This window comes from Gadus morhua, chromosome 15 (genome assembly GCF_902167405.1).
Source record: "Gadus morhua chromosome 15, gadMor3.0, whole genome shotgun sequence".
Lineage (NCBI taxonomy): Eukaryota > Metazoa > Chordata > Actinopteri > Gadiformes > Gadidae > Gadus > Gadus morhua.
In genome coordinates, this window is record NC_044062.1 from 5374184 (window position 1) to 5389211 (window position 15028).

At 46.8% G+C, this 15028-nt stretch overlaps 2 protein-coding genes across 13 annotated transcripts in view; both read left to right on the forward strand.

The window, feature by feature from the left end:
• tacc2 (transforming, acidic coiled-coil containing protein 2) overlaps positions 1-3715 on the forward strand; it is a 54248-nt gene extending 50533 nt beyond the window's left edge. For all 12 annotated transcript variants that reach the window (XM_030378251.1, XM_030378243.1, XM_030378248.1 and 9 more), the window contains 4 exons: positions 372-532; positions 1353-1459; positions 2104-2224; positions 2764-3715. In XM_030378251.1, coding sequence (XP_030234111.1) covers positions 372-532; positions 1353-1459; positions 2104-2224; positions 2764-2829 — 455 coding nt within the window. In that variant the 3' untranslated portion in view covers positions 2830-3715. The remainder of the gene's footprint in view (positions 1-371; positions 533-1352; positions 1460-2103; positions 2225-2763) is intronic.
• A 577-nt stretch (positions 3716-4292) lies between these two features.
• Positions 4293-9047, forward strand: ly6pge (lymphocyte antigen 6 family member pge). The gene is made up of 3 exons (XM_030378291.1): positions 4293-4450; positions 6203-6319; positions 6918-9047. Exons 1-3 carry the CDS (start codon positions 4387-4389, stop codon positions 7106-7108), a joined length of 372 nt encoding a protein of 123 aa, XP_030234151.1. The 5' UTR covers positions 4293-4386; the 3' UTR covers positions 7109-9047.
• Positions 9048-15028: the final 5981 nt, after the last annotated feature.

The window sequence follows — 15028 nt, forward strand, 5'->3', positions numbered from 1 at the left end:
AAGTGTGGAAGTGCACCATTCAGAAACAACCATTCATACATATCCACATATGTATTCTGGTACCTTGTGGAGGTCACATATCCATTTACCCAAATAACACATACACCTTCCACTGTTACCTCATGTGTGTGTATCCTTGTGTGTGTTTGTGCGTTTACAAATGTATGTGTGTGTGCGTCGATGTGTTTGGTGCACATCTGTGCTTGTGTGTGTGTGTGTGCATGTGGTGATGTGTGTGTGTGTTTGATGGTGTGTAGTAGTACTCAGCGCGTGTGTGTACTATGTACTCTCTGGTGCAAACGTACGTTTTTTCCATTTGTGTTCTGACTTTGTATGCGTGTGTGTGTCCCCCCCCCCCGCCCCCCCCCCAGAGGATGAGCAGAAAGAGAAGTCCCTGTCCCACCACACCATCCAGGCGCTGATCATAGAAAAGGACCAGGCGCTGTCCGACCTCAACTCCGTGGAGAAGTCCCTGGCCGAGCTCTTCCGCCGCTACGAGAAGATGAAAGACGTGCTGGAGGGCTTCCGCAAGGTGACCACACGCACGCACGCACGCACGCACGCACGCACGCACGCACGCACGCACGCACGCACGCACGCACGCACAGGCATACACACAAACAGGCATACACACAAACGCACGCACACACCTGCAAACAGACACACACTTACGTACAACAATGCAACCATTTTTTTATTTATTTTTTTTAGAAATGTTATTGCGCTTAGTGTCCTGCAGATTGCGCTCCTACTCGCCTTGCTAACTAACAACTTTAGCTGGAGTAAAAAAGAGGAGATTGAATTTTACCGTACAACATGAAAGCATGCTCGCTCAGGCAGCTGCGCGCTCACCTCACCAATGTACACAAGACGCGTTGTTTGAGCATGTTGTGCCTGTTTTTCTTTAGGTCCCAGGCCATGTTAATTTGTTAAACTGTAGACTCTAACGGTGAGACCATACTGCTCAGCACGCACATGTTAGTCACTGCTCACGAGCGCAGCACATTGGGAGTTAGTTATTTATTTTACATTTTACATTACACTCATTTTTTACTGTAAATGTATTCTAAAACACTTAAAGGTTCTGCATTCAATTCACATATTCGTCAAAAGTGTTTAAAGTATATTTAAGGTATCAAAAACTACGTTTTATATGCTTTTTTTTGTTTAGTTTTTAATCGGCCGATTAAATCGTAATCGTAATTTTTCTCTGAAAATAATCGGCATCGGCATCGGCGCTCAAAAATCAATATCGGTCGGGCCCTAGTACCCATAACTCAATCTGTTAATGCTCTGCACTTGAAGACGGCGGTGAATGAACGGGTTTTCTTACGCCTCCGTCCCCTCTGCAGAACGAGGAGGTCCTGAAGAAGTGTGCCCAGGAGTACCTCTCCCGAGTACGGAGGGAGGAGCAGCGCTACCAGGCCCTGAAGATCCACGCCGAGGAGAAGCTGGACAGGTGGGTCTCCTCGGTCCCTCTCCCTGTCCTTCTCCCTGTCCTTCTCCCTGTCCTTCTCCCTGTCCTCCTCCCTGTCCTTCTCCCTGTCCTCCTCCCTGTCCCTCTCCCTGTCCTTCTCCCTGTCCTTCTCCCTGTCCTTCTCCCTGTCCTTCTCCCTGTCCTTCTCCCTGTCCTTCTCCCTGTCCTCCTCCCTGTCCTTCTCCCTGTCCTTCTCCCTGTCCCTCTCCCTGTCCCTCTCCCTGTCCCTCTCCCTGTCCCTCATCCTGTCTCTCATCTATACATGGAGCGTTGCGTAGTTTAATTGGTCAAAAGAATTATCCCTTATTTTTCGCTACAGATTTTCTTCATATTCATGGTTGTAATTACTTACTTTTTAAAATCTATTTGAAACTTTATTTTTTTGGACATTTGAAGGGGTAGGAGGTTGAACATGTAGCAAATGAACACAGTCTGGTATACTTGCTATGCACAGTGTTTTTGAGTGGGTGACTTGCGGAGTTAGCCGGCCCCAAAATCTTTCTAAACGTGTGTGTGTTGTGTGTGTGTGTGTGTGTGTGTGTGTGTGTGTGTGTGTGTGTGTGTGTGTGTGTGTGTGTGTGTGTGTGTGTGTGTGTGTGTGTGTGTGTGTGTGTGTGTCTCTCTAGGGCCAACTCGGACATCGCCCAGGTGCGCTGCAAAGCCAAGCAGGAGCAGGCGGCGTGCGCGGCCAGCCTGAGGAAGGAGCAGATGAAGGTGGACTCTCTGGAGCGCACCTTGGAACAGAAGGTCAGTCATGGCGCCCGCGGTTAGGTTATCATCATGATGTCGCATCCCTTGTTACCTTATCGTGTTGTTCGTTCATCCACTACATGAAGGGGAGCCAAAAAATACAATTGAATTAATTTAAGATTGTAGACCGGCACTGTGTTTAAGTGTAACAAATGAGTTTGACCCTACGGAAGCCTTGAACAGTCATTCATCAGTAACTGTTCTACCTTAAACGGTGTTGTCAGTTATAAACTTAAACTGATAAAATAATACACGTCAGCTGTACTGGATAATATGAAAACGCTAGGGTGGGGACAAAAAAAATAATGATCATAATAATAGTAAAATTATATCTGGAAAAAAAAATTTGTCTCAACAACGCATTTCGTCACGTTTTAATATCGCAATATTTCGTTGAACTAAATATCGTCACGCCCCTAGAAAACGCCACGAAAAAATCTGCTGTAGGTGAGCTTTGCCCCCCCCCCCTGCAATGTGTTTTGTCTCAGTCTAAGGATATCTAAATCGTCTTTCGCGTCGTTTCTTTTCCACAACAGAACCGAGAAATCGAGGAGTTGACGAAGATCTGTGACGAGCTCATCGCCAAAATGGGGCGGAGTTAGCAGTGGCCACGCCCCATCTCCCAGGGGGAGCCAGCAGAACGCCAAACTTTATCCAAAAGAACAGAAGGCGCCATCTCAGCCCCAGACGAGGGGTCTCACGTCGTGCCCACCTCGCTTCCAGACTTTGCCTACCATGGCTCCCTCTGTACCCACCCACCCCACACTTGTGTCAATGTGGTTTTACTGTAACTAAGGGTGTGGATTCATGTGCTTGCGCACACAACATATCATGTGTGCGTGCGTGAGCGTACCTGTGGGTGAGTGCTGTGTTGCTGTGTTGGAATGACTGCAAGAGAGAGAGTGTGTGTGTGTGATAGAGATAGAGAGAGAGAGTGGGATGAAATGTAACGTTGCCATGACAGCCACTGATGGACAAGACTGTAAACTTAATCCTGCTGTTGTTTGTTCTTAATAGAAGAGAGTTCAATATAAATGTCGGCAGGCAGCATATGTCCTGTATATGACTTAGTTTTGATTGATTACACGTTGGCTTATATACTAGTAATGAAAATATATAAAAGATCACAGTAGCTTATCGCATGTGAGATGTTTGTAAATAGAGAGTTTCCATGATTGATAACGCTCACTTGCATTTTTGATACCGTTCCGTCGTATACAACAAAGCCACCAATGCTTTCTTTGTCGTTTCCTTGTAGATACTCCCCGCGCTTACTTTGTCCCCTTAGCTCTTGATGAAAACGTGGGATTTTATTTTGATATAAAGCTAACTTAATTGTCATCAGTTGTGGCCGTGGGTCACTTCATTTAATGTCCGACAGCCTGCTGCTGTGGCCGTTGTGATGCACCGAGAGGAGTCCGGCTCTTCTCGGCACCACCGCCGTTCAGCATCTGCTTACAAAGTGCAATAAAGGATGGCAATACAACCGCCTGGCTCTGTCTCTGGGTTCCTACAGCGCTCTTTTGACGTCCAAACGTGTCCTGATTACCGTTTCTACAGCCTGAGCGGCTGTTGTTTCACTGCTTTTTGGGGAGATGATGGCCGAAATTGAAGGCTGTTGTGAGAGATATTTGTTTTGCTGTGTACGTTGCGTATCGTTTAATGTACTCTACTCGCGTTACACCCAACAAGATGGATGTATCAACTATTCATGAGTCATTTCTCATAAAATACAGCACTAACAGCATTCAAACATTTGTGTTGACACACTCGATCACAACATATCTCAAATCAAAGTTAAGAAGGTAGGAAAACAGACTTTCTTGTATCTTTGTATTTTGTTTCTTGCTGGTTCGATGCCTGTGTGTCTGAATGTAGGAAACGATAGGAAAGCTCTGCTAGGTTCTGCTCAGGACATCTGTGAGGTCCAGTATAGTACACACTCGTTCTGATGCTGCACACACCACATTAACACAATTTGTGTGTGTTCTGGTAATCCCTCTTGAGGTCACGACCCTGGGGGATGGGGGGGGGGGCTGTTGCCCATCTGATCATTGAGATTAAGATCAGGTAGGGTGGGGGGAGGGCGTGCGTATGGAGACGACAACCTGCTTCTCATAGTGTGAGCAGTACACCCCATAAGGACCCAATTCGGCAACATGAAGGCTGTCCACTGCTGGCCTGTAGCGCTGCTTCTGTCTTTGGTTCTACTGCCTGACTACAGTAAGAGATGCTTCTCTTTATTTGTTCAACATTCCCACCCCTATCCCCCCCCCCCCATCCTAGAACCTGACTTTCCCATGTAATTTAAGTCTTTTAAAATGTTCTACTTTTTTAATGGATATCGATGCAAGTTTTTATATTCATGTGATACAGACATGGATGTCACCATCTGTGACTCCCATAGACTGTAACGGGTGAACTCTCTTCCTATGAAACAGTTGACCTAGTCTTGATTTTCGATTTTTGATTTAATGTAGGTTGTATTAAACATTGAGTTAATCCTTTAGTTTAACTTATTCTTTTAAAAAAACATTTGATTTCTACAGAAGCGTAATGCAATCATTTAAGAAATTAATTCTGGTCATGTTTTTCAGAATTAAAGACATAATTATCTCTGAATTCTGAGAAAAGTTGAATGGAGAAAACGATGATGCTTTGTTTCTCTTAATGAATGAGTTTATTAACTCAGAATTCTGAGAAAAGTAAATCTGATAGTTTTCCTGAACTAAAGAGACACCTCAAAATCCCATTATAATCTTTCAATTACTTAAGAGCTTGATTTCAAAGAAGCAAACGTGTGCTACCTGTTGAGTTTAATCCAGTTCTATTTCTGTTTAGATGTCGGGAGATATTCGTTTCGATCAATAATATGGATGGAATTGTGATTAGTTTTTCCATTTTGGGCAGGCACCTCCGGAATCAGAGGTTGTTCAGATGGAAATACACATAATGAATTATTAAATATAATTTCAGGAATTCATTTTATTTAATAACAATACCGATAATTGTTATTCTACATCATGGATTATAATAACATGTGATTATTGTAATATATATGATGCTCAGCCTATAAATATTATCCATATATATATATATATATACAAATATATAGGCCTATCTAAAAAAAAGATTATATATATATATATATATATATATATATATATATATATATATATATATATATATATATATATATATATATATATAATCTTTTTATTTTGTTGTTTCTTCGAGAAACCCATTATTGGACATAGCGTCCCTGAAGGGTTGGCGCTTTTATTTTCTGTTTGATTTTAAAAGTTCACCGTTCTGGTCTGAGCTAATCTTGAAGACCAGAAGCTTCCATCCCTTCCCTTCCCCACTTCTGAGTGGGAGATAAAAGGAGGTCAAAGAGTCTCACGTTGTTGGTCGGACCGGGAGATGGACGGCTGGGGAGGGCTTTGGAGTGCTCCCTCTGAGCTAGCCTGTAAACACTTGTGTTGATCCCCTCCATAAAGATCACGAAAGGGTGTTTTTTAAGAGAGCTTATTTATAGACGGAGAGGGAAGGTTTTCGAACTGTAAAACAGACGTTTCCAAAGGGCAGCAGCGGGGCTCGGACGGTGTTTGGTCTCTGGAGGAGGGAAGGGACGAAAGGGCGTGAGGCGCTCACGGAAGTGGCCACGGTTGAGTGGTGCCGAGCGCTATCTTCGCGTGTATTCCTCGTTCTAATGGTTATTAGTGAAATGTTGAACGATGGGTAAATAACAATACACAGAAATGAAACCGCTCGTAATGGGCTTTTGAGGTGCACAGCCACGAACCATTTATTTAGAATCAAGCCCAACGTCATCAATATCAAGAGGAGGAAGATTTCCGTAACACCTGTACCAACACTTTTTCATTCCTTGTCATATTTTCCTCGGTTAATTACTTCCTTGGTTTTACCTAAGTGGGCTGATCGTTCCACTCTGACTCTGCTGTTCTCCTCCAGCTGCGTCCCTGAGATGCTACACCTGCATGGGCTCCAACAATGAGGACTGCAACCGGCAAGGCTCCAAGATCTGCCCCAGCTTCTCTGACGCGTGTGCCGTGGTACTGGGCCATGACAGTGAGTCCAACACACAGCGGAGCACTGTTTTTTCACCCTTCTACTTTAATTAATGGCTTTCCTGTTGATACAGTTCATGGCATACATTAAACCAACCAATCAATTAATTACAATGCATTAGTAAAAGAGATAGTGGATGAACCGGTAATGAGTCTCACTTTAACTCAGTGGGGGGGCTTAGGTGTGTGTGTGTGTGTGTGTGTGTGTGTGTGTGTGTGTGTGTGTGTGTGTGTGTGTGTGTGTGTGTGTGTGTGTGTGTGTGTGTGTGTGTGTGTGTGTGTGTGTGTGTGCGCTCTGTCTGGTATCCCATGGCAGACCAGAGGGGTGTCTGGGTCTTTCGAGGAAATTAGGAGATTCTCAGCCTTCACTCGGTCGATTTCATTAATTAGGAAAGTGTTTGTAGCGCCCAGCGTATCCCCCCCCCCACCCACCCCCCCGCTAGCCTCTCATCATTAATCCCAGGCAGTGGCCTCAACTCGAGTTTGGTCCTTAAACGGGCCATTTTTGAACCCGTTTAACGGGTGGCTTTAGTCTAGACTAAATGATGGTCAGCCACCGATGTGCTTCATCTGTGGTGCTTGCTTGCTCGCTCCCACAGGCGGGGTGATGAAGACCTGCTCCTACAAGGCCTTCTGCAGCCAGGCCAACAGCCAGGGCTACCGCTCCCCGGGGGTCAGGGTCCACTGTTGCTACGGCGACGACTGCAACGTCACGGGCGTGGCCGCCGCGCTGCCCGCTCTCAGCTTTCTGCTGCTGTCTCTGGCCGTGGTGCTCCCTTGGGGGGCCTGACCGCAACACCACTACCACCACTACCACCACTACCACTGCTACTGCTACCACTACTACTACTACTGAGACTATTAGTACTGCCAGTACTTCTACCACAACTACTACTACTACTAATACTACTACTACTACTACGGCCAGTACCTCTACTGTACTACTACTAAGACTACTAGTACTGCCAGTTCTTCTACCACTTCTACTACTACTACACTTCAACTAATACTACTACTGGCAGTACTTCTACTACTGCTACTAGTACTACTACCATCAAGACTACTACAACTGCCAGTACTTCTGCCACTACTACTACTACTACTACTACTAGTACTACTACCACTAAGACTAATACTACTAGTACTACTACCATTAAGACTAATACTACTGCAGGTACTTCTACTACTACTCCTACTACTACGACGACAACGATGAATGCTACTCCTGCCATTATTTTGACAAGTGCTAATACTACTACGAGGAAATGTGTAACTTTCACCGTTAATGCCATCTACAGTGTGACTACACTTGTATCCTCTCAACACATCGATGCCAAGGAACCCTGTCTCTACTTTTACTACCCCTACCTGCTTTTATATGGTTGTTGAAGACAGGCAAGACGTGATGAGGACTTCAGGATTTATTCGTTCATCTGGTGGATCGCTGCCGTCCATGATTAATGATTAATAGGGTAATTAGCTAAACTAAGGTGTCATCCTCTGCGTACAAGTTACGATGCTTAAATGATTTATTCTTATATGGTCTGTTTTGCTACAGCACTCAAACCTGCCTGGCACAAAGAATGAAACAACATGTTATCAGGTTCATTGTTTGCCGTTTCAAAACTAAATGAACTGTGACATCTATGATTAATTCACACTCAGGCAAATAAGGCAAAGACCAAATGCAGTTGCTGGCGTGGAATTAACCAATTAGCCTCTGAACTCTCAATGACGCATCTGAGTCAAATGTACGTGCGTTGTTTTAATGCAATACCAGCTAGTGTGTGAAATGTGAAATACCCTTAGTTTCAGCGATGGGGGGGGGGGCTCCCTACATAGTGCGCCACTGTTATGCTGAAGGTCACCCAGACTCAATTCTAGTGGCGGCGCTAAATGACAAAAACAAATGAGTGACATGAGGTTTAATGTGCAGTCCCCAAAAAGTTTGGGAACAGCTACGACAAATTGATAGATTTTTTGTGATTTGTTGAAATATTATATGAATCTATTAATGATGTGTCATTATTGCACATTAATAATTAAGATTTGAATATCTAAGAACTTTTCAAGATCGTAATTATATTCGGTATCATTAGCAGTTATAATACCAATCCACAAGGTGCAAATGTGATAAATTCAGACTAATATGAACTAATATCAACATAATATGAACTAGGCATAACCTATATTAACCCATGTCTGCATTATTGGAAACTCGGTAGTTGAAAGAGTAGAATAATGTGTTTTGAATCACCTATTTGAGAATATGTTGAAGAAATAATACATTTCCTAATAATATTAGATAAATATAATATAGCTGCCTATCTGAATTTATTGATGACCTACATAATGCATATTTAATAGCCAGCTGATGTGAACAATTAAAAAATGTTTGTTGACATCCTTAAAGATATGATCTCAATACGTAGGGAACCATGTATTGTCATCAATATATCAATATAATTAAGATTAATGTGACCTTTGAAAATCCACCGGACAAACCCGACTCTTCACCACGGCTTGTAGTTCTCCCGACCTACACTGTGGGGCAGTGCAAGCATACTTTTTGATGTCCGATCCAGGCAAATGTCAAATCAACTTCTTGACTAAGAATCACTCCTAAATCGATTGCTGTTCGTGAAATAAGAATTTGCAACGCTATTTTATGATTGTTTGTATTTTTTTGTGTATCGTCAAGAAAAGATAAAAAATACCTCTCCCTTTCACTAAACCTCCTCTAATTTTCTTTAACCACTTTCATCATATCAACCGAACGAAAACGTCTCTCTTCCCTTCCCTGTTCCATCCCCCGTAGCGCACCCTCCCCTGCTGAGCCCCGGCAGGTCTCTCCTTTGACAGGCAGGTGTGAGAGTGTGAACGTGCTGCCCTGGTGGGGGATCGACACTGACCCCAAACCGTGAAGATCTGGGGCCGGCTTTGTAGACGGAGCCTGCGCTGGCTGCTCCCGTCTGCGGTTCAGAGCAGTGTGGGCCCCACGTCAACTCTCATCACATTTATTTGGAGGGCTTTTCCGTTAATTAGGATGGGAGGTCCAGGGGGGCCCTAATCTTGAAGAGCTGATGCGATGGGTGGTAGGGGGTGGTGGAGGGGGAGGAGGACTGGAACTGGAAGGAGAGGGGGGGGGCGGGGGGGGGCGGGGGTAAAAGGTGCCGCTGAAGAGTAAGGTGTCCGACGTTTGTAGCCAAAGGCCTGTAGTTCACATCCAGAATGTTCAACAGTGTTACAGTGACGTGCTGACGTTAAGAAGCCCCTCGTTCTCAGACCGAACCCGGTGCCTTCTTCCTCTGTAAAATTACACACTGCTCTTTCAAGTACCTACACGCGTTCTACTGAGAGAGTTTATAGTTGGAGGAGGAGGGGGGGAGGGACGGCTAAAGTTAAATCTCAACGAGGGGGCCCTGCTGGAAATTGCAGTCCTTCTAGACAATAACATCGGCGACAGTCTCCCCCATCCCCCCTCCCCACACCAGACAGACGCACGCGGGCGCCATCAGAGCTTTTAAAGTGAAGGTCATCTCCATGGCGACTTTTCTGTTTAAATTGGAGTATGTTTAATCCCAGCCCTCCAACACCTGAAGACATTATCACAGCAAATCCGGCAGTTGCTCATTAAAGTCATGAGCCGTCTGCCCTTTGCAGAAGGCTGTGTGAGGGTAATAAAGAAGAAGAAGAAGAAGGGGAAACAAATCCTGTCAATACCCTGAATTCCTCCCTGGAACCACAGGCCCCGTGTAAGACTGCTGCTAAAGTTCAAGCCACGAGGCATCTCGGAAAGAAGAAAGCCCTTTAGATACAGTTGTGTGGAGGAAACACACACAGGGCCGACAATGTGGTGCGGTTCACAGCATGTCGGTGCTTCGGTTTGCTCTGGCCCGCTGAACTGCGTCTTAAGGGCTGATGATGGTTCCCCGTCGACGCAACGCAAGGGGGTTTACGGACCCTCCTTGCGTCCACCGCAAGGGCCTGACGTGCGCCTCCCAAAAATGTTAATCTTGCATCGAGGCGACACAGCCGCAAGGGCTGTGATTGGTCCGCTCACCTAAAAGCCGACGCAGAACAAAAACAGGTTCACGGCTGCGTTGCGGGCGTCTGCATTGTCCTTGCGTTGCGTCGATGCGGAACCCTAATCAGCCCCTTTACCTGTACTCCCTGGTCTGTGGGACCGAGGGTGAGGTCATACACTGGTCTGGGGGTTATCCAGGGTCATCTCCGTGCTTCTGTGGCCCCTTCCCACCGAGTGGGCTCCGTGTGTGTATTGATTGAGGGGCCTCCAGCATAGCTGCCGCAGCAGCTGCACTCGCTGGATTGATTAGCGTGAAATTAAAAAAAGCCCAGACGTCCTAAAATAAATTATACATTTCTTTACAGAAGGAGAACTTAATTGCGTCGGCACAGAGTTTTTCTCCCGGGGGCCTCAAACTGCGACGGGGACGCAAACTTCTAAACCGTGAGGGGGAATTCTGAACTAGCAATGCTGCGTCCATCCCGAGCTCTACCCTGGCCTCATGTGGCTCAGGAGAAAGAGCGAGACACCTCACCCTTATTGCTCGAGATGAGCTGGCTGTCGCCTTGCATTGTTGACGCCGCCGTCGGTGTGTGAATGTGTGCATGGACGGGTGATTGTAAAGCGCTTTCAATGGCCGACGGTTAGAAAAGCGCTGTATAAATGCAGTTTACCATTGATCATGAACCTTGGAGCTGGTCATCTCTCTGAGTCAACCAGAACGGGTTCCTTGCAACAAGTTCTACTGATAGAGGTGGACGGGGACGGGGGGGGAGATAGGGATTGGAGGGAGGGGAGGTGAGGTGAGGGGAGGGGAGTTATTTCAGATCAGGGACGACCAACCTAATTACGTGTGTCTTCAAGGTGACGCCTTACCTTAAACAAATCAGTCACCGTCCTACCATGTCATCATTCGTCGCCTGGGAACTGCCAATATCGCTGGCTCAGATGGACGTGGGTGAACAAAAAACAACACACACAAATGCACGCACACACACACACACACACACACACAAGCACACACACAAGCACACACACACACACACACACACACACACACACACACACACACACACACGTCCCCCCCCCCCCCCCCCCCCCCACACCCACACACAAATTAACCGGAACAGAACACAGGCCAGTTTAAGAAGGGCACCGTGCATGCACACTGGCCAACGACACATCATCAAAAGCCTGTTGCATTATGGGCAGGGGCTCGAACAAAAGCCGCCAGCCAGGAATGAGAGCGTGTGAGACAATGGCTGTGTTTACAACCCACACGGGGTCCCGACGGGCCGGGACGGGTTCACCCGACGGTCACCAGTTCTGGGGTCTCGGGGTCTCCGGTCTCTTTGAAAAAGATCCATGAAGCAGAATTAAAGTGATCTACCTCCGGACTCTCTGGACACACAGAGAACCCAAGGGCCGCAGGGAATTTGAAACTCGGGACACATGGAGAGAGAGAGAGGGAGGGGGAGAGAAAAAGAGAGAGAGAAAGAGATGGAGAGGGAGTGGATGGAGAGAGGGAGAGAGGTGGAGGGGGAGAGTAGGATGGAGAGAGAGAGAGAGAGAGAGAGAGAGAGAGAGAGAGAGAGAGAGAGAGAGAGAGAGAGAGAGAGAGAGAGAGAGAGAGAGAGAGAGAGAGAGAGAGAGAGAGAGAGAGAGAGAGAGAGAGAGGATGGAGAGAGAGAGAGAGGTGGAGGGGGAGAGTAGGATGGAGAGAGAGAGAGAGAGAGAGAGAGAGAGAGAGAGAGAGAGAGAGAGAGAGAATAGAGAGAGAGAGAATAGAGAGAGAGAGAGAGAGAGAGAGAGAGAGAGAGAGAGAGAGAGAGAGAGAGAGAGAGAGAGAGAGAGAGAGAGAGAGAGAGAGAGAGAGAGGAGAGAGAGAGGATGGAGAGAGAGAGAGAGAGGTGGAGGGGGAGAGTAGGAGGAGGGAGAGAGAGAGAGAGAGAGAGAGAGAGAGAGAGAGAGTGGATGGAGAGAGAGAGAGAGAGAGAGAGGTGGAGGGGGAGAGTGGGATGGAGAGAGAGAGAGAGAATGAGAGAGAGAGAGAGAGAGAGAGAGAGAGAGAGAGAGAGAGAGAGAGAGAGAGAGAGAGATGGAGAGGGAGGGGGGAGAAAAAGAGCTGGAGAGAGAGAGACAGATAGATGGAGATATAGAGAAAGGAATGGAGAGGAGGGGGGTGGCAGGTTAGAGAGATTAAATGGGGGCTCCGAGGAAAGGGGGGCAGAAGAATTGTGTATAATGAGTGTGTTCTCCTGCCTGGGCCACTTTGCAATGTGGCTAAATAGCCCACCTTCTGTGAGGCCTGTCCCATACGTGCATGAGAGAGAGACCCGGCGACGGGGCTGACGCTAAGTGATGGTTGGATCCGCACCAAGAAGCTGACACACATGATTGGACTAGAATGCGTATGATATCATGAGGGGGCAAAGCACAGCTTTAGGGATGCAAGAATGCTGTGTTCAACAAAATGACTGATATATTTAAATATCCATATACATATTGACATTCTTTTGATATATATTATATATTTAAAAAATATATAACATTATAAGAGCATTCAGGAAAACGAGTGAGTTTTTTTTATATTCAGTTTTATTTTTGATAAATACTAGTCAGGGAATTACCGTCCACTATGGGAACACCTCCATCTTTAGACTTGATATATATATATCAAGATATATATATAGATATCGTATCATTCAAAGGCACTAATTGTTCCCCTCAACCACCAAACACAGACAATCCTCAACAGCCAAACCGTCACCTGGAGCTTGAATGGGATAAAGCTGATAGTTTCACAACGAGGACTTAATCCAAGTAAACACGTTTGGAGCTCAGTAAATCCTTAACCATGTGTTGTTCCCTGCCTCTCTCGCTCAAGAAGGCCCCCTCTTGGAAGGAGAGGCCTCTTGCGCCATCTTCTCACCAACCCAGTGTTTTTATTGTCGGTCCCCACGGAACGGTTTGCAGGCAAACATAGCCAGACACCAGGTCATGTGACGCGCATGTGGAAAATACGTGCTCATGTACCCAAGTTGTCTCATTAACACACTGAAAGAGACGGTAGTCACGTCTGTGTGTGTGTGTGTGTGTGTGTGTGTGTGTGTATTTGCATGTGTATGTGTGTGCGTGTGCGTGTGTGTGTATGCGTGTGTGCGTGTGTTCTTGAGTGTACTAAGGATTTGCTAAACTGATGTCTCATTTCTCTTGCTAATTACCTGCTAATGAACATTTGTAGAAGCTATAATGTAGCTTAATCACTCAAGTGATGCAGTGCCCACATTTACTGTCCAACCGCGGGATGGACGGCATGTCCAATAAAACGCCTCAATTGCTCCGAACAGGTATCTTTAATTGTAACCGATTTAGAAGCTCAGCAATCAATAACATTAACCCCCGTCCGGCCCCTGCACGATGGTTAAAAAAGGAACCACCAAATCAGAAGACAAGGACACCACTTCGGGGTTTATCTTGAATGAGGGTCGACTGAAACAAAAGAGAGGGAGGGAGGGAGGGAGGGAGGAAGGGAAAGAAGGAGGGAGGGGGAGGGAAGGAGGGAGGAGGAGGAGGAAGGGAAACTGGGTTTGGAGCCCAAATCAAATCACATCAGTAACCGCTGTGCCCCGGGGCGAGGGCCGGCTCAGTCAGCCGTGCCGTGCAACTGAGATAATTAGTTTTGGAAAGGAATATCAACTGATATAATTGAGCATTCTCCTCTAATGAAGATCCTCCGTGTTGTCACTAGCGAGGCGCTAATAGACGGAAGGCCGGCCTGGGAGGGGAGAGGGGGGAGGAGGGAGAGGGAGGGGGGGGAAGGGGGGGAGTGGGGGCAGAATGGGGGAGGGTACTGTTGGGTGGAAGACCTGGCGTGCAACCGGACGTTTTTATTTCTTTCCCCCCCTCGCCAGCTTTGCCATACTCCATCAACGAGATTTAATGTTATTTGTTGCCGGACACGCTGTTATGTTTCGCTCGGTGAGAGGAGTGTGTTGTGTGTGTGTGTGTGTGTGTGTGTGTGTGTGTGTGTGTGTGTGTGTGTGTGTGTGTGTGTGTGTGTGTGTGTGTGTGTGTGTGTGTGTGTGTGTGTGAGAGAGAGAGAGAGAGAGAGAGAGAGAGAGAGAGAGAGAGAGAGAGAGAGAGAGAGAGAGAGAGAGAGAGAGAGAGAGAGAGAGAGAGAGAGAGAGAGAGAGAGAGAGAGAGAGAGAGAGAGAGAGAGAGAGAGAGAGAGAGAGAGGGCGCGGGCTCAGCAGGAACGGCACAGGAAGTGTGCTTACGACGCGCGTCTGCGCCGCCGCGCCGCACCACCTAGTTCCTGCGAGGCTACTTTGAAGTTTAGCGAGGAAATGAAAGGAGCGTCCGCGGTGCATTATGGGGGAAAAGCAGAAGTACAAAGAAGAAGGGAGAAAAAAATACCATGTCTGAAACTGTCATGAGTGCTGGGGGTGGTGGGGGTTAAGGGGGTGTACAGGTCGTGTTTGGTGGGTCGGGGAGGGAGGGAGGGAAGGAGGGAGAGAGGGAGGGTGGGAGGGGGGGTGTTCAATTGAAGAAAGCAGAGGGTCGAGGATTTGTGAAGGCTGGGCCATCAGGGGGTAGGTGTGTGTGTGTGTGTGTGTGTGTGTGTGTGTGTGTGTGTGTGTGTGTGTGTGTGTGTGTGTGTGTGTGTGTGTGTTGGGGGGG